At 53.8% G+C, this 22,824-nt stretch overlaps 3 protein-coding genes across 9 annotated transcripts in view; 2 read left to right on the top strand and 1 right to left on the bottom strand.

Annotated features, from left to right (window-relative positions):
* The first annotated feature begins 1,042 nt into the window (after positions 1-1,042).
* TEKT2 (tektin 2) lies at positions 1,043-7,472 on the top strand. 4 transcript variants are annotated; one of them, XM_068172521.1, is made up of 10 exons: positions 1,043-1,078; positions 2,320-2,491; positions 2,878-3,003; positions 3,671-3,876; positions 4,374-4,517; positions 5,017-5,131; positions 5,470-5,577; positions 5,954-6,097; positions 6,315-6,394; positions 7,060-7,472. In XM_068172521.1, exons 2-10 carry the CDS (start codon positions 2,336-2,338, stop codon positions 7,259-7,261), a joined length of 1,281 nt encoding a protein of 426 aa, XP_068028622.1. In that variant the 5' UTR covers positions 1,043-1,078; positions 2,320-2,335; the 3' UTR covers positions 7,262-7,472. The 4 variants fall into 4 exon arrangements, with proteins under 4 accessions (XP_068028622.1, XP_068028623.1, XP_068028625.1 ...); XM_068172522.1 differs by lacking the exon at positions 1,043-1,078 and adding an exon at positions 1,157-1,236; XM_068172524.1 differs by lacking the exon at positions 1,043-1,078 and adding an exon at positions 1,427-1,444.
* Positions 7,473-7,628: 156 nt separating this feature from the next.
* On the top strand, positions 7,629-21,023 carry ADPRS (ADP-ribosylserine hydrolase). 3 transcript variants are annotated; one of them, XM_068172525.1, is made up of 7 exons: positions 7,629-7,886; positions 9,268-9,364; positions 10,126-10,333; positions 10,423-10,607; positions 10,699-10,799; positions 15,553-15,752; positions 16,389-16,795. In XM_068172525.1, the coding sequence occupies exons 1-7, from the start codon at positions 7,658-7,660 to the stop codon at positions 16,551-16,553; spliced, it is 1,185 nt and encodes a 394-aa protein (XP_068028626.1). In that variant the 5' UTR covers positions 7,629-7,657; the 3' UTR covers positions 16,554-16,795. The 3 variants fall into 3 exon arrangements, with proteins under 3 accessions (XP_068028626.1, XP_068028628.1, XP_068028627.1); XM_068172527.1 differs by lacking the exon at positions 16,389-16,795 and adding an exon at positions 20,664-21,023 and having other exon boundaries at positions 7,630-7,886; XM_068172526.1 differs by lacking the exons at positions 15,553-15,752; positions 16,389-16,795 and adding an exon at positions 11,306-13,413 and having other exon boundaries at positions 7,631-7,886.
* COL8A2 (collagen type VIII alpha 2 chain) overlaps positions 14,173-22,824 on the bottom strand; it is a 30,172-nt gene continuing 21,520 nt past the window's right edge. For both annotated transcript variants that reach the window (XM_068172519.1, XM_068172520.1), the window contains exon 3: positions 14,173-18,937. In XM_068172519.1, coding sequence (XP_068028620.1) covers positions 17,016-18,937 — 1,922 coding nt within the window. In that variant the 3' untranslated portion in view covers positions 14,173-17,015. The remainder of the gene's footprint in view (positions 18,938-22,824) is intronic.

Genomic DNA, 22,824 nt, shown 5'->3' with positions numbered 1-22,824 from the left:
AAGCAAAAGGGAAATGTTTCAAGAGTAAAGTAGAGCTGTGACTTGAGACGTTGCACAAATAGATTGTTGATGGATGGCAAACAAACTGGTTAAAAGCCTTTATTTTTACTTAACCATCTTGACCATGTGTGCCTCTTTGTACCGTGGGCTGCAGCCGTGGGGGTGGGAGGGAACGTGTTGGTGTTTGAGATGTACTTGCTAAGCAGAAGCCGTGTCCTCTGCCCCTTCTCCCTTTCTGGACAAATTGTTCTTGCCAAAATTTTCTACCTGTTGCAAGAGTTGCTTTCCTTCCAGCACAGTAAAATGTCGACTTCTTTCACTGTTCCTTCCCTCTCGTAGGCATCTGTAACCTCTGTACGACTGTGTATAGGACACAGCAGTCATCGATCTCTGCTGGCTATAGATACCATCAACTTGAGTGTATTGTAAACGAACTGTATTCATTTGAAAAATAAATTTTTTTTGAAATGCACGTGTGTGAGGCTTTATTTATACTTGCATCATTTTGATTTATTCCCAAACCAAGGAGATGTTGGTCTGGGTGGGGCGATGTGGAGGGAAGCACCAGGCATATCGAAGGACAGAAAACTATTTACTTTTGGTCCTTTTTGTATTTTAATGCCGTTTAACTAAATTTTTTAAAAATAATTTAAAAAATGCGAGAGTTTCTTGAAGTGCCCACAGCCATCCTGGGGCAGGATGGCTGCTTTGGAAATGGGAAAGGGCTCTGCAAGTGGGCAGCCCTGGCTCCTTCCTGCTTTATGGGCCATTTAGTGGGATTTTTTTTAAACAATATTCAGTGTCGCTGATTTGGGCGCCGCTTTGCTGCGGTTTGCGGTGTCCCTGTCACCGATACCCGGCCAAGAGCCGCCAGCGGGGCCGCCCCGCAACGGCCCCGCGCGAGCCCGGGGCGAGAGCGGGGAACGGTGAGGGGAGAGGCAGGGAACGGTGGAAGGACAGCCGGGAACGGTGAGGGGAGAGAGGGGGGATCGGCCGGGAACGGTGAGGGGAGAGGCAGGGAACGGTGGAAGGACAGCCGGGAACGGTGAGGGGAGAGAGGGGGGATCGGCCGGGAACGGTGGAAGGACAGCCGGGAACGGTGAGGGGAGAGAGGGGGGATCGGCCGGGAACCGTGCGGGAACAGCGAGGGGACAGCAGGGATTGGCCACGAATAGTGAGGGGAGAGCGGGGTTCGGCTGGGAACGGTGGAAGGAGAGCGGGGTTCGGCCGGGAACGGTGGAAGGAGAGCGGGGTTCGGCTGGGAACGGTGGAAGGAGAGCGGGGTTCAGCCGGGAACGGTGAGCGGAAAGGGGGAATGGGGTGGGTGGGGGGAATCGACAGGAAAAGGTGCGGGGAGAGTGGGGGTCGGCTGGGAACGGTGAGGGGAGAGAAGGGAAATCGGCCGGGAACGGTGAGGGGAGAGAAGGGAAATCGGCCGGGAACGGTGAGGGGAGAGAGCGGCCCCGCCCTGGCCCGGCCCGGCCCTGAGGCGGGACGGGAGCGTGGTCGGCCCGGAGGAGCCGAGTGCCCTCATACCAGCCGCGGTGAGGCCGCTTCCGAGCCGGCGGCTGAGCCTTTTCCCTCTTTCTCTCTTTCCCCCCCACCTATGGTCGGGCCCCTGTGCCCCGCGGCCCTTTGTGCCCTCTCTCCGGGCTTCCTTCCCTTCAGGAACTCCTGGGCTGCACATCCCCGTCAGCCCTCGGTGTCGGTGGCTGTGCTCGAGGGGCTGGGGCAGACATGGGATGGATATCCCGCTGCCAAGGGATTCTCTCCCAGAACTGCCCCCGACCGTGGGTTTGGGCACCTGCAGCCCCCTCGGGAGCTCCTCGGACCTTCTGGAGTGGGGTCTGCAGTTTCTGCCCGTTGTGCAGGCTGTGCTGGGTAAAAAAAGAGAAGCCTAAAAACTCTGCTGTTCCTTGAAAGCTTTGGAGTCCCGAGGGTCACAGATTTGGGCTAAGCCTTCAGTGGTAGCACAACAGAATCAATCAGACATCCTCAGCCGTTTTTGTCCAAGCTCAGTAAATACCATATGGAAGCTGGTGCTGTGAGCAGCTCCTTGTCCCTGCAAACCTTTACATTCCTAGGGAGGGACAGATGGGACAGGTGCACAGCATTTTTCCCCCTGGCCTGGGGCAGAGGATGGCTCCCATCACCTGCCCTTGTGCTCCCCCATTTTAAGGATATGTATCTGCATTAGGCCAGGTGCCAGGTTGCAGCTTGCTGCTGCTTTTCTCTCGAAGAGCTCTGTAGTTTTTAGCTGCAGCTCCATTTCAGGTGTATTTCCATGAATAAGCACATAAATCTTCTGCTCCCTTTCAGTCACCTGTTCAGCGAGATGGCCTCGCTGAGTGTAAAGCCGGGCCAGCGCTTCACCTTGCCGGACTGGCAGAACAACTCCCTCCTCGTCTCGGCCAACGCCGAACAGCAGCGTTATAATTCCCATCGTATCCGGCAGGAAGGACGAGCTCTCCGCAATGAAACCGACAACCAGGTGAGCCCTCTGCCAGAGGGGCTGCTCACAGCTTTGTCAGGATAGTGGGCTGAGGAGCTGGGCAGAGTGTCTAGATTTGGGTGTATGGATGAGGGAATAAAGGGCTTTACCTGTACAGAACATGCTAAGTATGGACATTTACTCCCTGTAAAGCCACCTGCAATGCTGTATGTGTACAGTCACTAAATCCCCTTGTGTGTTTCTCACATTCACCACCACTGACGTTGTTCTCTGTGCTCTCCATTTGTGTAAATGACTGTGATTCCAAATGGCAACGTGTTGTATTCCTGTGAGAGGCTCGGACCGTCCTGAAAATGGGGAAACGCTTCAGCAAGATTCACAATTACAATTTTAAAAAGAGTAATGGCATTTCTCTCTAATTCCAGGCAAGATGGGATGAGCACAACAGCCGAACCCGCCTCAAAGATCGTATCACCAGCGTGGACAGATGGAGAGAGGCCCTGGCCAAATGCCTCACAGACACAGATTTGGAAATTGATGCCTTAACCAAAGTATGTTGGGAAGGCAGATGGCTGGAAATGAACTTACGCTCTCAACATGGGATGTGAAATAATTGAGGCTTGTCTTGGGATGTGAAATAATTGAGGCTTGTCTTGTGCAATGGGCAAGCCCATCTGGAGTTCAAGGGGGGCTTCTCACCAGATGAATTTATATATATATATATATGTATGTATATTTTATACTGAGATCCATACTTGATGGAAAACAAACCACTGTGTACTTGGCTGAGCCAAGCCATGTCATGCAGCTGTATATTGCACGCTCCTGTTTGGATTTCTGGGTGGATTTTGTTATTTGGACTTTTTATAAAGCTCTGAAGGATAATAAGAAATATGTTAACACCATCCTTCAAAAATGTTTGGGTTCAAATAGAGAATAGTGGTGGGAGATCTCTGATACTGTGAGTTTTAAACCCAGAGGTTGCTGCTGCTTCTGGAGTTGTTAACCCCCAGCAAGGTGTGATTCTCAATGCAAATGGCAGGTGTAGAAGACTAAGGTGTTTGGCTCTAGCAATTTTTATTCCAGACTTGATAAAAGGTTTCAGAACTGCAAAGACAGTGTGAGTCCCTCTTAATGATGGCATGGGTGGGTTCCCCTTCCTTTCTCTCTCCCATCCCTAAAAGATCCCCCTCACACCTGATTGATTGCTTCTTCCAGGTGAAGGAAGCAGCAGAAAATGCCCTCCAGGCAAAGAACTTGTGTTTGGATGTTGTCATTGAGTGTCTGACATTCCGTGAGAGCCGTCGTGACATCGATGTGGTGAGGGATCCTGTGGAAGAGGAGCTACTCAGAGAGGTGAAGGTGATTGAGAAAACCAAGAAAGAGCTGCAGCAGCGAGTGGACGATGCCTTCAAACAGCTCTGGTGAGGAGTGACAGCTTTTGGCTGATGACTCTGCTCTCCTTGCTTGGCCCCAGATACTTAATGTGCCTCTAATGCCACACTGAGATGGGCAGGCAGGCAAGGGAACCACACAGGAGCCCGGGATGATTTTCAAGGTCCGGGATTTGGCAGGGATGGGTGTGTCAAAGGCGACTTCACAAGAACCATTTGGAAATTTTGTCCCAGATCTCATGCCACCTGCCTTGGTTTAGGAATCAGTGGCCATGAGGTGTTAAAGCTCCCAGGCCCTGGTACTCTGTGGGAATCCTCCACAGCTCCGTTCTCCAGGGCGACACCAGCGCACAGCGTGGGGCAGCCAGGCAGGCAGTGCTGGGCAGGTCAGGCCCAGTTCCCAGGGAGGGTGAGAGCTCATCATTCATTTCACTAAGATGACTGACACGGTGATGAAGGCTTTGGGAATTGTGAGCTCCCCCTGCCCTGGGCCTGCTCCCCACTGACTCCAGCCTGGCTCTCTGCAGCCTCCTAAAGGAAGCTCGTCAGCAGCTGAGCTGTGACCACCGGCACAAGGTGGAAACACTGGAACTTGATCGGCAGTGCGTGTCCTTCAGTCCCACCTCTGGCAACATCTCCTTCAAGGTCAACCCAACACGGATCCCAGACGGGTAAGGAAAGAATCTGCCCTTCTGTGGTCAAATCTGCCCGGAGCCCTGGGATGCTTTTTCCTTCCATGCTGTGTCCCGGTTTGATGGGTACAGTTTTGGAGAGAGCTCAGAACAAACAGAAGTTGGTTGTGGCATGGGGGAGCTACAGATTTTTGGGAGATAGCTAAATTGTCACCACAAACCCCATGGGGGCCACGTGCCCTGCCTCCCTCCTGTCTAGCTGTAAGTGATGCTCAGCAGTGTGGTGTCACCTCTGGCACAGCTCAGGTGGACCTGCTGCGCATTTTCACTTGCCTGGCATTCCTTTCCATTGTTTTGGATATGTCCCTGGTGGAGCAGATGTTGGGCCTGGTGGGGTTCAGTCTCTAAGGAGATCAGGGAAGAGGTGACCTCCAGCTTTCCAGAATCCTTTTGTGCTGCCGAGCTGGCCTGCAGCAGGTGGTTCCTTTAAAATATCTTGCAAACACTCAATTTATTTTTGTAACTGATTTGTTCACAGAACAACTGCACTTCGTGAGTGGGAACTGAACAGCCAGTGCAACAAGGAGCGTGCTGAGGCAGAAATGAGAGCCTCAGTTGATCTCCGAGGAGCAATCACACTTAGCATTGCCCAGGTAAACTGCTCCCTTGGCCTGGAATCTGTGGTGCCATTCTGGGTCTGGTGTGAGAGAGTGGCAGGCATGTCTCTGGATCTGTCTGGGAACAGCTGCCCTCCTGGTTTAAGCAGGAGCTTGGTTATGCTGCAGAGCTGGCAGCAGTCTCAGCAAGCTGGAGGACACGTCCCTGTCCATCAATCCCCCCTTTTTGGCTGCTGGAGAAGTGTGACATGCACATGTGGCAGCAGCCAAACCCAGCTGGTTTTGCTCCTGGGCTTGTCCCAGCCTTCTAGGCACAGCTTGGGGGTACACAGACACTTTGCAGCCATGTGTGACTGGAGCTGTTCTCTCCTCAGACAAACAATGAGCTGGATGCTCAGCGTATAGCTACAGAGTTTGCACTGAGGAAGAGGATGAGAGACATGGAAGGGGCCCTTAGTGAGCTGAGATGGCAGGAGCAGAACGTAAGTGCTGTTTCTTTGGTCATCGTCTACAACCCTGGCTGGGAATGGAATCTCAAAGACTCTTACATGGAAAGCGACTCGGCCTGAGTGTAGTTTCCACAAGTTTGCTGTTCAGTGGCACATATACAATCCCAGCAGTATCCCACCTCTCACAAGTGCTTCTCTGGCACTGTTTGGCAGCACTGCCAGGTTTCGGCCTCTTTATTTCACCTCTTGTCTCAGCAGCACCATCCTGGTCCATGTGAAAGCAGAGCATTCAGCCCTCAGAAGCCCTTGAGTAAAATCTATCCCCAGCACAGCAAAATTCCCAGAGACACAGGGGCAGTTTCCCAGTCTGCATCCTAGGCTGACCCTCATGACACATGTCTATCCTCAGACCTTGGAGGAAATTGCTGAAATGGAGGAGGAGATCCGGCAGCTGGAGGAAGATATCCGGAAGAGAACACTGGATCTGAAAGTGGCTCACACCCGCCTGGAGACGCGCACGTACCGGCCCCACCTTGACCTCTGCCGGGATCAGGTACCTCACCTGGCGTGGTCCCTGCAGGGAACTGACCGGAAAGGGGGCTCTGAGAAACGTGGATGAGTTTTGGAGCAGCTGAGCAATGGATCAGCAGCACAGATATCACATATCAGTGACATAACAAAGCACGGGAATAATGTCAGAGCTGGGGGAGAGGGGAAAGAGGGAACTGTGGCCTTTTTAAAGCCTGTGAAGTGCTGTCCCCTCTCTGCAGGCTCACTATGGACTGACAGACGAGGTCCAGCAGCTGGAGGGGACAATCCGTGCGCTCCAGCAGAAGCGGACAGAGTCACAGTGAGTGTCCTGCTGTCCAGGAACAGCAGTGCCCAGCGCTGCCCTGAGGGGATGTGGCTCTGGGTGTCCCTGCTCTGGGCACACCTCCAGCACCTGCCTTTTGGTGCTCGTGGTACTTGGGCTCATGAGGGGCAGCAGTGTTTGGGCTTGGTGGGTGTGGGGTACAAGGGGTCTGTGCTGCGAGGGGAATGGGGCTCCCACAGCCCCTGCTTGACTCTGAATTCTTCCAAAAGGGACAGAAAAGAGAGTGACAAGGAAAGAACAGAAGTGCTGCTGTGGGCTGGCAGCTCCCTGGGTGCACATCCCTTGCTGCCCTGCCAGAGCAGTGTGTGGGCTGGCTATTCAGTGGCCCAAACAATGAGTATCTGATGAGTTTGCTTCTTGTACAGGGCCAAATGCTGCCAGAAAGTGGGAAGTTGGGTGCTTCCTGTCCAGTTTAAAGTCATGGAATATCCTGAGTTGGGAGAGACACGCAAGAATTCACTGAGACCAACTCCTGGCCCTGCATGGGGCACCCCAAAAATCCCACCCTCTGCTTGAGAACATTTTCCAAGTGTTCTTTGAGCTCTGGCAGGATTGGGGCTGGGACCATTCCCTGGGGAGCCTGTTCCTGGGAAGCAATGCAGCTTTTGATCCCAGCTCCTGTGTCTTCTGCTCATTCCCAGGGATGCCTTGGATGCTCTTTACAGACAACTTCACCGCATCCAGACCGATATTGGCTACAAAACCAATTCTCTGCAGCTGGACAACAAGTGCATGGACACCCGGAGAAAACTCGTGATCCCCGTGGAGAAGTTTGACCCAGAGGTTGACGCTGTCAACCGCACCAGGAACCTGCCGAGGAACAGTCAGCTGGAGCTGGCTTAGCGCGCCGGGAATTGTGCAAGCAACGGGGAGGGAGGAAAACTCCCGGTGCTTCACTTCCGTAGCGAGGAAAAGCGACATCTGCGTCGCGTTTGGGGAGAACGGAATTCTCCTCCCGGTTTGTTTTATAACCGTCTGGCCCTTGGATGATGCTTACAGCCTCCCGCGCTCCGAGGAGATTTATAAACAATAAAGGGCCTGTCCCCAGTTGTCATCCGCGGTGATGAAATCCAGCTGGATTCCAGGAGGGATTCAAGGAACAGGCGGGGGGGCTGTCGGCACCTCGGTCCTCCGGGCCGCCAGGGGGCAGTGTGGCGGCAGCGCCCAAGGCCGCCGAAGGCGCTGCCGCGCACACTGCCCCCCGGCGGCCCGGAGGAAGAAGGCGCCGCTCGCGGCAAAATGGCGGCGGCGGGTCCGGCCTCTACCCCCGGGCGGCTCCCGGCTCGTCCACGGCCCGGCCTCGCTCGGTTCCGAGGCTGCTTGGCCGGGGCGTTGTTGGGGGATTGTCTGGGAGCTGTTTTCGAAGGCAGGAGCGTCGTGAAGCTGCCGGAGCTGCTGAGTTTCCTCAAAGGGCTGGAACCGGCGCCGCCTGAGGAGGGAGGGGAGGCGGCGGGGAGTGCACGTGGAGGTGCGTGGTGGGGGAGCGCGGCGGGGAGCGGGGGATATCCCCTGGTTCCCCCCTTCACACACACCGCTGTGCACGGCACTCGGCACCCCAGAGATTCGGATTCGATCCCAGCACTCCCCAGGACTGGGCTCTGGGCTGTTTGTGTCCCTCTCCCCCAGCACCCCCAGGACTGGGCTTCGGGGTGCGTGTGTCCGCGTCCCTCAGCACCCCAGGACTGGGCTATGAGGTGTGCCCAACCTGCAGAATCCCCAACCCCTCTGCTCCCCCGAAACGTGGGTGCCCTGAGTCCTTACCCCTCACCAGGTTGTGGAGCATTTCTGCTGTGACTGCCCTGGCTGTCCCCTGCCCTGCTCTGCCCTGTGCCCCTGTGCTGTGGGGGTTCTACACCCCTTCCTGATTCCCTAGGGATTCCTTAGGGACACTGCTGATGCAGAGGGACCTGTGGTTTGCTCTTCTGCCTCCTGCTGCTCCTGCTCCAGGGAGCTGAGGTGGATTGTGCTGCGAATGGGTGTGGCAGTGCCGGGGTGTAGCAGGGAGCAGAGGTACCAAAACTTGAGGAGGAGAAGAGTGAGAGAAGCACAGAGTTGTTATTTGATTCTTAGGAAATGATTGCAGCCTTACAGTGCCTGAGGGGAGTCTGCAGGAAAGATGGAGGCTGTTGACAAAGGCCTGGAATGACAGGACATGGCAATGGCTTCCCACTGCCAGAGAGCAGGGTTAGATGGGATATTGGGAAGGAATTGTTCCCCCTGAGGGTGGAGAGGCCCTGGCATAGATTGCTCAGAGGAGCTGTGGCTGCTCCATCCCTGGCAGTGTCCAAGGCCAGGTTGGATGGGGCTTGGAGCACCTGGGATAATGGAAGGTGTCCCTGCCCATGGCAGGGGGTGGAACAGGGTGGGCTTTAAGGTCCCTTCCAACCTAAACCATCCTGGAAATCTGTGATTCTGTGTTGGGCTGACTCTCTTGTCCATATATACCTCTGGATGTCAGACATCTCCTGGCTCTTACTAATCTTGAAGTATGTTCTGTGTCATTATAGCTGTGGATGCAGCTCCCTGGCTGTGTCTCCTTACTCTGACAACCATGGCAGCGTCAACCTCAGAGTGCCAGGGAACTTAAATTCCAGACAGCTTTGGGTTGGAAGGCACCTTAGAAATCATCCAGTGCCACCCCCTGCCATGGGCAGGGACACCTTCCACTGTCCCAGGTTGCTCCAAGCCCCGTCCAACCTGGCCTTGGGCACTTCCAGGGATCCAGGGGCAGCCACAGCTGTTCCAGGCAACCTGTGGCAGCCAGGCCCTGGAGATGAGGGTGGTGCTGGCAGAGGGCAGGAGCAGTTTGTCCCTGGCTGCTGGTGTGACTCTTTGCCCTCCCGTTGCAGAGTCGCTGCCGTACACGGACGACACGGCCATGAGCAGGTCGGTGGTGCAGTCACTGCTGGCCAAGCAGGAGTTCGATGAGGTTGACATGGCCAAGAGGTGAGCATGAGGCTTCTGAAGGTGTAACCATCACTGTGACTGTCCGTGGAAGGGGACAGGGGCTGAGGCAGACCAATTCTAATTACTAATTTTTGGAGGGGAAAAAGTTAGGAAAGAGGTGGCTAATCCTTTAGATTGTTGTTGCTTTGCCATGCCTTGGACTGTGCAGCAGTGTCAGCTGCAGTGTGGAGTCTGAAGCTGCCTTGACAGGGCAGCACTGCTGTGTGCCAGCCTTGTGTGTGCCAGCCTTGTGTGTGTTCACCTTTGGGGAGGAGAATGTTTGGAGGTTCCAGAAACATTTTGTTTCATGTTTATTTGTTGCTATTTATGTTTGCGCTGCCCTTAGTTTGTGAGGGAATAGGAGTGAGCTCAGCTTGACTCTGTTTATAATCTGTTTCCCTGTTGAATCCCCAGCCCTGAGAGCATTTGGTTCCACTTAAGGGAAAGCATTTCTTTGTTTAGAAAACTCTTCCATTGAACTTGAACAAAAGACTTTCCTTGTGGTTGTGACCCACGGAAATGCTTCTAGTTTGCTTCTATTTTGAGGCAGAGTTGAGAGGGAAACAAGTGGGTTATGGAAGGTGATGTTTATACATCCTTCTTTCACACTGTTCTTTGGGAATGTTTCCCTGCAGAACTGAATCACTGAGCCACTGATTTACGTGTGTGTTATTAATTCACTTTAGCAAGAGGTTTCATCCAATCACAAACCCCAGTAACAGACCAAACCCCCCGGGTGTTTTCCCCCCTGCCCACACCAGGTTTGCTGAGGAGTACAAGAAGGAGCCCAACAGGGGCTATGGGATGGCCGTGGTCAACGTCTTCAAGAAGCTCCTGAGCCCCAAATGCAACGACGTGTTTGAGCCCGCGAGAGCCCAGTTCAACGGGAAGGGCTCCTACGGGAACGGCGGGGCCATGAGGGTGGCCGGCATCCCCCTTGTCTATTCCGACATCCAGGATGTCAAGAAGGTAACGGAACATTCTGGGCTTCTCTGGGTGTCCCTGCTGCCAGGGGAGTGTCCCAGGAAGCTTTGCTGACAGCAGGGTTTCTCTGGTAGTTTGCAAAGCTGAGCGCAGAGCTGACCCACGCCAACTCCCTGGGCTACAACGGGGCCATCCTGCAGGCCCTGGCTGTGCACCTGGCGCTGCAGGAAGGGCTCAGCAGGGAAACCTTCCTGGAGCAACTCATCAGCCACATGGAGCATGTGGAGGCGGACGACAAGTCTCTCAGTGATGCCCGAGCGTGAGTAGGTTGGGGAAAGCCCCAACCCTGCTGTGGTGGTTTGTTCTGGCTCTTCATGTTCTCTCCTCTTCACTGCACTCTCTGTTTGCAGGCTGGGATTTGAGGATTTACCATTTTCCAGGCGTCTAAAGAAAATCAAGGAATTTTTGGAGCTCAGCAGTGTTCCCAAAGCAGATGTATTGTTTGAGTTGGGTGAGTACCTTTCCTAGCAAAGCTGGAAGCAGGACTAACTCAGCAAGCCTTGGTAGCTGTGTGTCCCCCTAGATTTCTCTTCAGCCTCTGCTGCCTGTCAGGCACAGAATATGCTGGAAAAACTGCCTGTGCTCATCAGTCAGGAATTCTGAGTACCAACCCAGTGATTTTCTATATGTATTGATAGGAAAAAAAAAAATTTTGCTAAGGGAAATTTACCTTGCATAATGTTTCTTAACATTCCAAGATCTCTTAAGGGCTATTGGCTCATCATGTTGAGTGGGAATGAGTAGATGTGTATGGCCAGGCTATACTGGGGTAACTGGGAATTGCTCTGCAGGATGTGAGTGCTACTGGGGAACTAGGGGCTTTCTGAGGGACAAACTTTTGCACCTTTTCATGGTAAAACCCCGTGATATCATTATGGAAAGTCACTGGCAACAGCAAGGTGCAGTAGGAAAGGAGAAGGAAGGGAGCCCAGAGGGTGCTGACGGGGTGTGTTCCAGGCAATGGCATCGCTGCGCTGCGCTCTGTCCCCACTGCCATTTACTCCTTTCTGCGCTGCATGGATGCTGATCCTGACATTCCTGACCACTACAACGCCCTGCAGAGAACCATCATCTACTGCATCTCCCTGGGGGGGGACACGGACACCATCGCCACCATGGCGGGGGCCATCGCCGGCGCCTATTACGGGGAGGAGCAGGTGCCCCCGAGCTGGGAGCAGAGCTGTGAGGCTTTCCAGGAGACCCAGAGGATGGCCAAGAGCCTCTATGAACTCTACTGCCAGCGGCTCTGAGCTCCAGGGCAGCTCCAGGGCTTTCCTGAAGGCAAAGGGATGGTCAGCTCTGCTTCTGTGGTCAGACCCAGCGGTGGATCCGTGCCATCGGCCGACGCCAGCGAGCCTCACTGGGAGGGGTGCCTGCTGCTGTCAGCTGGGAGCTGGAGCCAGCCTGGAAAAGAGGGGATATCCCCTTCAGTCACGGATCAGCTGGGAAGTGGCTGCACTTGGACAGTGGGAGCAGTTCCCCGAGTGTACACGAGTGTCTCATTTTCCATAGGATTTCTGCTGCTTGCTTTGTCCACCATTGTTCCATTTGTCATTGCAGTCACTGGCGGGTGTCTGAATCCGAGGACTTTCTCCCTGTTTTCCTCTGCTCCTGTGTCCATGGGCTGTGTTTTGGTGGTCAATGGCTTGTTCCCTGGTACAGCAGCAGGTCATTCTCAGCTGGCCAGATAAGGGATGTCATGGGAGTCACCAGAGAGGTCTGGTGGCCCAAGTTGTCACCTGTGCCAAATTAGGATAATGGAGCGCAGATTTCTGGGGAGGTTTGTTGCCTTAAAGGCAGAGTTAGAAGGACCAGAGAAGGGAGAAGGGATTTCTTTGCATTGCTGCTGGCTCTGTGAGAGACCTTTGATGGCTGCAGACAATCCCAGCTGGCTCATTGTCCCTGCTGGGAGAGGGTGTCACTAATTGCTGCTCCCCCTGTGTCCTTGGCCCTGTGATCCAACGGGCACCTTCTACACTTTGTGCCCCCTTGCACATCTGCTTTCACACTGCTGCAGCCACTCTGGCTGCTCCTGTGTTCCTAATCTATGTATCCTGTATATTTAAAATCCTGTATATGCCCAGAGCACCAGGTGAGATTCATATTTAAGTCACAGAATACCCCAAACTGAAAGGGACACACAAGGATCATGAGAGTCCAGCTCCTGTGGAGTGCAGATCTGGGAGTGGAAGTAGTACAGGGATAGAATGCCTGTACTGCAGTCAGTCACAAAAGTGACTTTAGCAGCATGCAGGAGTTAGTTTATCACAGTCTGAGCCTCTGTACTTGGTAAAAATTGCTCCAGAATTAAAGGGAAAGGTAGGTTAACTGGGGACATCAATATTGCAAAGAAGCTGGTGCTGGTGGCCAAGAACATTCTAGCACAGCTGTGTTCCAGAACTTTACATTTAAAACCTTTTCCTAGTGGAGCTGGTCAAAAAGGGAGAAACAGCTTGGGAATGGCACATCTAGAAAGGGTTGGAAGTTTTTTAATAATTGAAAACAAAAAGTCATCATATGGAAATGTTTATAAACTTAAATGTGACAGTGTAACTCTTGTTATTTCTCCAGTATGTCTTGTGACACTGGGAAGTGGCTGTGGTGCTCCCCAGGGGTGTCAGCACGTGGTGGCTCTGTCAGGCTGCATGCACATGTGGGAATCTGCCTGCCACAGGTCCTTCCAGTTTTCCCTGTTGTCTGCTTCTTTCAAGTGCCAGTCTTTTGTGTGATGCTATAATGGGTTTTCCTTGTATAAATGGATTCTCGTCCTGGGAACATGTGGAATTTTGGTCTGTTGTATATTTTTGTATTGTGCTGCAGATTCAAGCTGTAAAATATCAGTTTTCCACAATATTCTGCCAGAGGGACAACCAGATTCATGTAATGATTTAAAAGAAGATATTTTTCTTTTAAAGCAACTTTATAATTTTAAATGTTTGGAACTCCTGACAAGCAAAGAGCTCTTGTTTAAAGACTGGAGCTCTTTGGGCCTGAATTTAGATGTGCACCATACCCTTTAGTTTCCTTGGAAAGAAGTAAAATCCCTCAGTTATCTTTGTTAAGTAGCCACTGCTCCTGTGTTTTCACTCAAGTCATGAAGTTTTGAATCCTCAGTGCCAAGAGGACCAGGAGTGGTTCTTGGTACAAGGGTGAGTTGACACTGAGCATTGCAGGGAGAGCCTTTGGAAAGGCCCCTTTTCCTTCTCAGCCTGTGGAAGGAGTTCAGGTGCTGGAATCCAGCATGTGATGATGGTGCAGAGACCAGGGAATTCACTGGGAGCCTCTTGAATGGCAGCAGGAGGATGGCTTGCTCCTTGGAATGAGCTTTTGAAGGTGCCTGTGTGTTAGCCAAGCTTCCCTGGAAATGTTTCACCTCTGCCAGGTGAGATCAGGTGAGAAAACACATTTTCTTCTCTTTGGACTGTGAGCCTGTGAAGGTGTTTTGCAAGTGATTCACCAGTCCTGAGTGTTCCTGACTCGCTCAGGATGGAGGCTGGCTGTGCACAAGGTGTGTGATGTAGGATAAAAAAATAATGGGGAAAAAACACACGGAAGGGAAAGGGAATCCCTAAGACTTCAACTTGAGTCCCTGAAATTAATAATCACCAGGCTGGAAGGATCTGGGTTTCAGCTTTTTCTAAAACTGAATTTCTGGAGACAGGAGTCTTTTCCTTAATCACAAGAAACATGCAATAATTTTTGCATAGGGATATTAGTTAGGGAATCTGCTGGGAATGAGCGAGATGATTTGAGGTGGAAATAAGAGTGTAAGAGAACTGTATGAGGCAGAGCAAGACTCAGGACAAAGCACAGCTGAGCCCACCTCTATACAATAAGTTTTATTGATGTTTGTCAATACAATCAAGTACTGCAGTTTTAGTTGTGAAGAGCAGGTCAGTTTTGGGTCACAAAGAGTGCATTTTAAACCAACTTTTACTAGGACAGTGCATGTAGTAAGTATTTACAAAACTAAAAACCTCTATATACTAGGTTAGAAATGAAGATACTAGAGGCAAATTTAAAAAAAATAGTAAGAATTTGTATATAAAAATGCACATTGTAATGCAGTTTTCAGCATTAAAAATAGACATACCTCATCCAACCCAACCTTTTTTATTCTTGTGATTGAAACCAAAATCCCACGCGCTCACACACACGACAGAAAATAATCCTTTCTGCTGGCTAATACGTACTCAGTATTCCAGAAAAAAAAAATCCTTCTGGAGAGTGAACAGCCTCCCTCATCCTGTGCATCGTTTTTCTTTTTAGCCTAACTATGTGCATGTAATATCTTTGCTTTCCATTAGTGTGTAAATGTAAGAGGTTACATAGCTGCAAGGGGTGATTATGGGTTTGCTCTGCACGTGATAGGAAAGTGGAATTACAAAACAGTATCTACAGCACACACTTTATCTGGGGGTGGCTACCGTGAGGAGTTTGGTTGTTGCTTTTTGCCAGCTCGAACAAGAAGTTTGGAATAAAGCAGAACAGAACAAGAAGAAATGGGCTGTAGATTGGGCACGGTATAAATAAGTTGCTTTGAGGAGCAGGATGAAGCTCCCACCAGGTGTGGCAGCTCCTGGCCCTGCACGAGGCTGGACCAGCTCAAATCCCTCTATTCTCCACAGGAAAGGAGACAAGTCCCCTCCCAGCATCCTGTCCTACCAAACCTGGGCTTGGAAAAATCATCTGAGCTTTTAATTAAAGGGACTGTTCCTGCTGGGAAATAACCTGTTAGGATCACAACCCAAATGGTCCTGACCACGCCCTCAGGAGTTAAAAATGTCCAGTGGGATCAGACACCTTCCAGCTTGAGGAGCTTCATCTCTGCATGAAACTTGTAGCTTTAAGGAGAGAAACTCACAGGGAAAAGATCCCAGGGAGGGGACACACAGCCCCAAGAGGCAGTGCCCAGAGTACTGGCCTTCCAACTGCAAATTTCCTTCTTGTGTTTCTTAATTTCAGGGATAGGTGAGTTTTTAAAAGGAAGGCCTGAATGGCAAGAGGCAGAAACACAGGACAGGCTTGAGGAGAAAACAAACAAGCAAAACAGAAGTAGGAAAAGAAAAGTTGTTTAAATATCTCATAGAGTCCATCTGGAAAACAAGCCCAGTCCCAGTTTTGCTACGTTTCTTTGGCCATCAAACAGGCTTTGGGAAAATGCAAAGGTCAGAGCTGGTGACCAAATTGTTGCTGTTTCTCAGGGATGTGCCTTTGCAGAAGGACATGCAGTGGGATATGCACATGGATTGACTTCAGCAGCATGCTCCTGGCCTGGGATGAGCACCATCCCTGTCCTGGAAGTGGCAGTGACTGTTCTAGTGTGAGAAAACCTGCAGAACCACAGGATCTGTGTGGGGCAGTGCCATCGTGCCTGGCCCAGAGCCCTGCAGCTCATGCTCAGGTCAGTAATGCTCCAAGCATTTGAGAGACAAAGTGGTAACAACAGGTAAATGTTGATTTCTTTAACCTAAGTCACAGAGTGGCCCCGGGGCTGGTGCCCTGTCACAGGTATTGCACTACACTTGTAAGTGATGTTCTTAAATGGCTCATAGCACCGTGGTGAAATCGCTGTGTGGAAAGTTAGAACCAGCACTATTTTTTCTTAATTCCGAGATCCCCAGAGAAAGGGGGGGACACCAATCCAAGAGTTCACACATCCCAAAATAGTGAGACAGGAAAAGCAAGTTGTCCATCAGTGGCACTTCCTTATGTCACACCAGCTGGCAGCACTGTGAGATGGGCTTGCACTGCCATCCTTGTGTGGGCAGAGATGCTCCTGAGGCCAAGCAAGTCTTTGGGCTGCAGAGACAGACGGGACAGGACCAGCCCTTGGACTTCCCAGCAGGTGAATGGGGAGAGCAGATCGTTGTTCATCACAGGGGTCCCAGCTTCCCTCACTGCCTTCGGAACCGGTCATGGCATCCTCTCAGGTACCAGTGCCTGGATGATTTTATTCCTAAAGGTGCTGGGGAGGAGGGTTAAAAATAATATTTACTTCTTAGAAGAAGGTGCTTATGCAAAGTGTTCCACTCTTTAGGATTATAAATCCAACCACACTGAATCTGGAGTGAATCAGAGAGACTGCCCCAAAGCAGAGTCTGGAAAAACAGGCGTCAGCGAGCCTGGAACTTGGGCATCTGATGGTTTGGAAGGAAATTTCTCAATCCAGCGTGGATCCCTGCTGCTGTACGGGTTTGTGTAAGTGCCTGGGACGCTGTATTGATTACCAACACATCAGCCATGACACAGCTGGATTTATTTATCTAGCATTCCAAATGGGAAATGAGGGCACTTGATGCAGACCACGGGGGTCTGGTCTTCCTCTCTGGATCACAGAGCCAGATCCTTGCCATCCCAAGCATATTGCTGTGTTTGATGTCCAGTCACTGGGGTACTTATTCCAAATATGCTTTGTTGAGGAAGTCACTCCCCTCCCTCCCTTCTCCCTCCCCCAAAAAAAGAAAGATAGGTGGATAGATGTCTCCTTCCCGATTACCCTCTTGACTCATGGATCAAACAGTGTGAAGCAAGGTCCCATGACAATGTCTTGCGCGTTCTTCCCAGTGATTTTTCTTTTTTGTATTAATTTTAAAACACTTTTTTATAAAAAAAAAAAAAAAGTTTATGGCTAAAGTGGGTGAAAAGGAAACGTGCCCAACAGCTGTTATGTGGGGCAGAGCAGGAACCCAGAGAAGGAGGAGTGGATGTATTCCGTGGAGTACAGCCCATTGGCCTGGTCCGAGGGCATCTGTACCCAGACCTGGTCATTCTCCTTGAGTTCAAGCACGGCACTGCCCGAGGCCTGGTCCAGGTACCCCTTTTTGTACTCATCGTAGGTGTAGGTGGCCGGCACGTTGTTCTTATACAGGGCCACCCAAACGTTGGTCCCTTTGACGTGCACATGGTAGGCAAAGTAGTAAATTCCGGATACGGGGCAGGTGAAGATTCCAGTGACCGGGTTGTAGCCATTGTGCCCGTTATACAAAGTCCGGTCAAACTTGACGGGCATGCCGGATGCGGGGAAGGGGGAGGTGAGGATGGCAGTGAAGGCCGGCGCGATGCGGGCAGCGAGCTCTCCTCGGCCATACTGTGGCTTGCCCGGCTTCCCGTTGCCCAGCACAGCGCCCTCCACGCCACCGTCCGGCAGGTGCAGCCCCGCAATGCCCGTCTCGTCCAGCACTCCTGGCGCTCCTGGTGGCCCAGGTGGCCCCGGTGGCCCTGGTGGCCCGTTCAGCCCCGGCGTTCCTGGCATTCCAGGTGGGCCGATGGGTCCGGCCATGCCAGGCTCGCCAGTCTTCCCCTCACCGGGAATGCCAGGGAGCCCGGGCTCCCCTTTCAGGCCTGGTAACCCCTGAGGCCCCATGGGACCAGCAGGTCCTTGCAATCCCGGGATGCCGGAGGGGCCCCTCAGCCCCGGCTGCCCCGGGATCCCACCGTCCCCTTTGGGCCCGGGGCCGCCCGTTAATCCAGGCACCCCCGGAAGGCCGATGAACCCTGGTTCACCTTTGGGGCCCGTTGGGCCGGGAGGTCCCAGTGACCCGGGCAGGCCTCTTTCTCCTGGCACCCCCGGCTTCCCGGCGAAGCCGCTCGGGCCCTGGTCGCCGCGTATCCCCGGCATTCCCGGGGGCCCGCTCGGCCCCACGTCCCCCTTGGGGCCGGGCAGCCCATGCTTGCCCGGCAGCCCCATGGACCCCGGCGGGCCCGGCGGGCCGATGATGCCGGCAGGGCCTGGCTCGCCCGGCTCCCCATCAACGCCGGGCTCCCCCTTATCGCCGATGGCTCCCTGTGCCCCGGGCTGCCCGCGGTCTCCTTTCAGGCCGGGCATGCCTGGCTTCCCATAGCCCGTGGGGCCTGGCATGCCAGGGAGGCCGCGGATCCCGGGCTCTCCCTTCGGTCCCATGGGGCCCTGTATCCCCGGCACCCCCGCGACTCCCGGGACACCGATGCCATCGATCCCGGGGGGTCCCCGTGGCCCCACAGGGCCGGGCTCCCCGGTGACACCCGGCCCGCCCGGGGGACCCATGTCGCCCTTGTCCCCGGGCGCGCCCGGCAGCCCATCGAGGCCAGGCTTCCCAACGCCAGCGGGTCCCGGGGGCCCCGCGGGCCCGGGAGGGCCCCCGTTCCCCCGGGGCCCCGGTAAGCCTGGCTTCCCCACGCCGTTTTCACCCTTCATCCCTCGTTCTCCGCGGGGACCCGGCTCGCCTTTCGGGCCAGGCTCTCCCCGAAACCCGGGCAGGCCGGGGCCACCCTGGGGACCCGGCTTCCCATTGACAGAGAGGCCGGCTGGCCCGGGCAACCCTGGCGGGCCGGGAAGTCCCCTCGGCCCTTGCTCCCCACGCATGCCAGGCTCGCCCTTGGCTCCGGGCATCCCTTTCATACCCGCCTTCCCGGGAAGTCCTGGGATGCCGGGTTTTCCAATGCCCGAGAAGCCAGGGGGCCCAGCTGGCCCAGGCTGGCCGTGCATTCCCGGCTTCCCGGTGCCCGGTTTTCCCGGGTAGCCGGGGGGCCCGGGAGGTCCACGTGGGCCAGGCTTCCCTGGCGGTCCTGGCTCCCCTTTGAGGTCCATGGGCAGCAGAGGCGGCATGTCTGTGGAGAGAGGAGACACAGAGCGTCACTAGAGCTGGCCGTGGGCAAGGAGTGTCCTTGGGATGTTGGAGCCGGGGTCTCTGAGTGGCCTGGGCTGGGCTTGAAGGGGGACCCTTCCACTGAAACAGGGCCACAGCATTCCTGGGCCCCCACATCAGAGGGCTGTCCTGAGGCAAGGCCAAAGCCCAGAGTTCTCATTCCAGCTTCACATCCCTCCATGATGTCAGGTGACACCATGGAAGGTGCCAGTGCTTGCTGTCAGCTCTGGCAGGACTATTTTGTGATGAGTTACTGCAGGGTGGTTTTGGAGCTGGATTCAAACCTTCTGCTGCCTCATTTCCCAGCGGCCTCGAAAGCACCGTGGGATTCAGTTGCCCCTGCCTGGGCTCAGCTGAGAGGATGGCGACAGAACGAGCCAAGTCTGAGGATAATCCCTCACTCTGTCCCGCGAGTCCAGGGCGTTGGGAGACCTTTAATCCTTTTGGATTAAAAAGAAAACTCTTGGACATGTACTCGAGAGCCTGAGGAGGCGATGGATGTGTGCGTTAGGCCATGCCTACAGTGCTTGCTGGCACAGCTCCTGAGTCCAGCAAGGCAGAGAAAAACCAAAAAGCAAAAAAGCTCTGGGGATGGAGGAGAAGCCAAGAGCTGGGAGGGAAATGCCGCCTCAGCTCCGTCCAAATGAGTCAGCCCAGCTGGGAATAGGCCGCAACCACTTGACATTTCAAGAATTTATTGAGGTCTTTTGCAAACGGATATAAGAAAGAAACTAATGGGCTGAGAGACTCCAAAGGCAAGGAGAGGCAGATGACATGCCCACCACAGCTCAGCATGGAAAGCACAGACGTGAGCATAAATAACTCCTCGAGGCTGGCCCAGGCAGAGTGTCACCTCCCACGTGACACCAGGAAAGGGTGAGAAAGAATAAGTCTGACAAGCTCTTTTTTGGGCAGTTTGAAATGAAGGAAATAGTCGACAGTCGCATGTACACGCAACAATGATGAGAAATGCAAAAGGCAGAGGAAAGGGCTATGACATCTTGGGTGAATTGAAATCAAATCTGCCCGAGGGAGATCATTCCAGTTGGGAAGAGATCTATATGAACAAGTTCCTGGGATGGGGATGGGTCCTGCCTGGGGTGGGAGCAGGATACAAGGTCTGCCAGTCTGGCCTCTCAGTGAGCCAAGCTGGGCTTTGGGAGCATGGACACACGTGGTGCTGGCATCCGCCAGCACGGAGATTTCCTCAGTCAACGGGAAAAGCTTATGGGAGATTTGAGACACGTGAAAAGAATAACTGTGGCAGCAGCAGGCACGGCTCCCAGAGCATCAGAGGTGGCTTTGCCTGTCCTGAACACAGCAATTAGCTCTGGCTCTTCCCAGCCCAGTGCTGCTGTGTTTTCCTTGGGTAATGGAAACATTTTTAGAGCTTATCTATAAATCAAAGCCTGGCCCACGTCCTCAGCTGTAGCTGCGGTCACTTGGCTCTCTTGATGAAGGAAATACTTGTCTGTCATGACACTGCCACTGGATTTCTGCAAACTTCTGCTTCTCACCCCGGAAAACGGTGTGGAAAAGAGGGCAAGGGAGCTGTGCAGTGCTGCACTATTTCTGGGGTTTGGATTCTGGAAAAAAAATCTCCAGTAAATTATTTCAATGTGTTTTCTCCCCCCTACTTTTTAATTTTTTATTTTCTTGCAATGGTTTGAAATGAATTGGTTTTCTAGGTCATTTTGCATGGAATCAGAACAAGGATCTACAGCTGATCCCACGAAGGAAGGAAAAAGCACACACACACTCTCTCACACAAGGCAGTGGAGAGAAACGCCAGGCGGGAGCTGCCAGCTTGCAGGCGGCCAAAAAAGCAGACGGGAAAACCAAACCGGGGCCGTCAGCGGAGAGAAACTGGGACACTGCAGCCCCACTGGTGTCCGATTTCAAAAGCCCATGTCTCACCACAGACACATGTCTCGGAGCCCTGCGCTTCCCAACACCAGCGTGGGGTTCTGTGTTCCTCTCGATGCGTGAACTGAGCTGCCATGAATGTTAACACAGAGCCAGCTGGGGCAGCAGGAAGGGGACGGGGCAGGAATGGCCCTGGGAGCTCCCACCTGGGCACTACAGAGCATTCCACCTCCTGAGGAGCATGGACATGGGTGCTGCAGCCCCTCTGGAGCTGTGTTCATCCCGGTAAGGACCCCTCCTGCCTGGAGAAGGGACCCAGCAGCGCAGACTGGCCAGCAGAGGAATAATCCAGCAGGATGGGAAGTGGTTCCCAGCCATGAGCAGCCAGCAGCGGGTCTGGCCAGCACAGCCAGATGACACTGCAGGAAGGAGAGGTTGGCTGCTCTGTGGCGGAGCCTGGCCGAGCTTGTTCCAGAGCTGCTGCCAAGCTCTGTCTCGTGAGAGAGTTTCACAGGCTCACAGGGATGTTGCGTGGGATCAGTGTTTTAGCACCTCTCATACTGTCTCCCAGCAGTGGGTGCCCCAGCACAGCGCTCACTCATGGGTTTACCTGGCTGCAGGGCCATCAACATAGTTTAAATTAAGCCAAAATAAACCCCCAGTGTGCAAATCTCTGCTTCAATGTTCTGAGCATTTCAGCATTTAGCAGCATCTCCTCCCCTGAGCTCCCACTGTGCTCTGAGGCAGATATTTTTGGGTGTGAAAAGGTGTCTGGCACCCTGAGGAAACCTGTCACTCACCAGATGGCACCTGGAGGCAGGAGGGAACCCCCAGCCCCGCGGCCAGGCTGGGGCAGCCCAGGGGGGCCCCGCACAGCTCTCACCGGGTCGGGGTAACCTGCAGGGGCACGGCACAGCCCTGCGCCGTCGCGGCGAGTCAGCTGAGCTCCCCGAGCAGGGCAGAAGGCCAGCAGGGATTTTCCTTGCCAAATTAGAGGTTAAGCAGAGATGGGAGCTCGGTGGGATCCAGGAGGCACCGGCTTCCCCAGCTGGCTCTGTGTGGCCCCACAGCCGGTGGCTCGGGCTGCAGCTGTCTCTGCGTCCCTCTCTCCTGTCCCCCACCTGTCCTCTCCTTCTCAAGGGTTTTAGAGGAGTAATATCCAAGGGACTTCTGTGCTCTGCCCTGCCTCAGCGTCCCTCTGCCTGGTCTAACTTGGCAGACCTTGTCCAAACCCCTCCTTGCCCCACTCACTGCTCTCCCCACCATAGGCAGCATTGCTCAGAGGCAAAGCAAGCCGCTCCCATGCATAGGAAGAAGGGAAAAAAGAAGGGAGAACAGCAGGGAGAGATTTGAATCCAGTCCCACCAGCAGCTGAAGTGTTCCTGTGCTACGCTGGAAGGTTTTGGCTCTGGCTGGGATTCAGGGAGCAGCTTTACAACAGCTGGGAAGGGGGCAGGGAGGGGGGGCTTGAAGCACACTTCGGCTCCAGGTTTTCTGTGTGTTTTCTGACACATGTGCTGAGCTGAACTCCTGATAAGCCATTCAGCCCTCCAGTAAATCAGCCACCGGTGGCCCAGCCTTCTCCAGTTTCTCCTCCCAGAGCAAAGACTTCAGCCCCTGGGAGGGTCCAGGTCCATGACAACCCGTGGGGAGGCTCCAGTGGCTCTTCCCAAGGGCAGAGCACCGACCTGGCAGGTCTGGATACCCAAGCCCAGCAGCACCCCATCCCATGGTGGTGCCAGCACTGGGATGGGTGCAGGCAGGGCAGCTGGGGACGAGGGATTACAGAATGCTGGGGGTGCTGGAGCACTGGCTGTGCAGAGCAATGACCCTGGTGCCTCTGCCCCTCTGGGTGCACATCACTCAGTGGGGAGCAATTTAACATGTGTGGAGTTTCTGGTCACTGCCCTCTGAGAGAGGAAATGTCTCTCTCCTGCTCTTCTCTCGCCAGGCTGGGTCTCAGCTCCAGCCTTGGCACTCTTT

The sequence above is a fragment of the Anomalospiza imberbis genome, chromosome 25 (genome assembly GCF_031753505.1).
Source record: "Anomalospiza imberbis isolate Cuckoo-Finch-1a 21T00152 chromosome 25, ASM3175350v1, whole genome shotgun sequence".
NCBI lineage: Eukaryota > Metazoa > Chordata > Aves > Passeriformes > Viduidae > Anomalospiza > Anomalospiza imberbis.
This window is presented reverse-complemented; position numbering and strand designations above follow the sequence as displayed.

Excerpts from the sequence above, each read along its gene's own strand:
- TEKT2 (XM_068172521.1), top strand. The coding sequence starts at position 2,336 with ATGGCCTCGCTGAGTGTAAAGCCGGGCCAGCGCTTCACCTTGCCGGAC. Across the intron at positions 3,004-3,670 it reads AAATTGATGCCTTAACCAAA|GTGAAGGAAGCAGCAGAAAA; the intron begins GTATGTTGGGAA and ends TGCTTCTTCCAG. Across the intron at positions 3,877-4,373 it reads GATGCCTTCAAACAGCTCTG|CCTCCTAAAGGAAGCTCGTC; the intron begins GTGAGGAGTGAC and ends GGCTCTCTGCAG.
- ADPRS (XM_068172525.1), top strand. The coding sequence starts at position 7,658 with ATGGCGGCGGCGGGTCCGGCCTCTACCCCCGGGCGGCTCCCGGCTCGT. Across the intron at positions 10,334-10,422 it reads ACATCCAGGATGTCAAGAAG|TTTGCAAAGCTGAGCGCAGA; the intron begins GTAACGGAACAT and ends TTTCTCTGGTAG. Across the intron at positions 10,608-10,698 it reads TCTCTCAGTGATGCCCGAGC|GCTGGGATTTGAGGATTTAC; the intron begins GTGAGTAGGTTG and ends CTCTGTTTGCAG.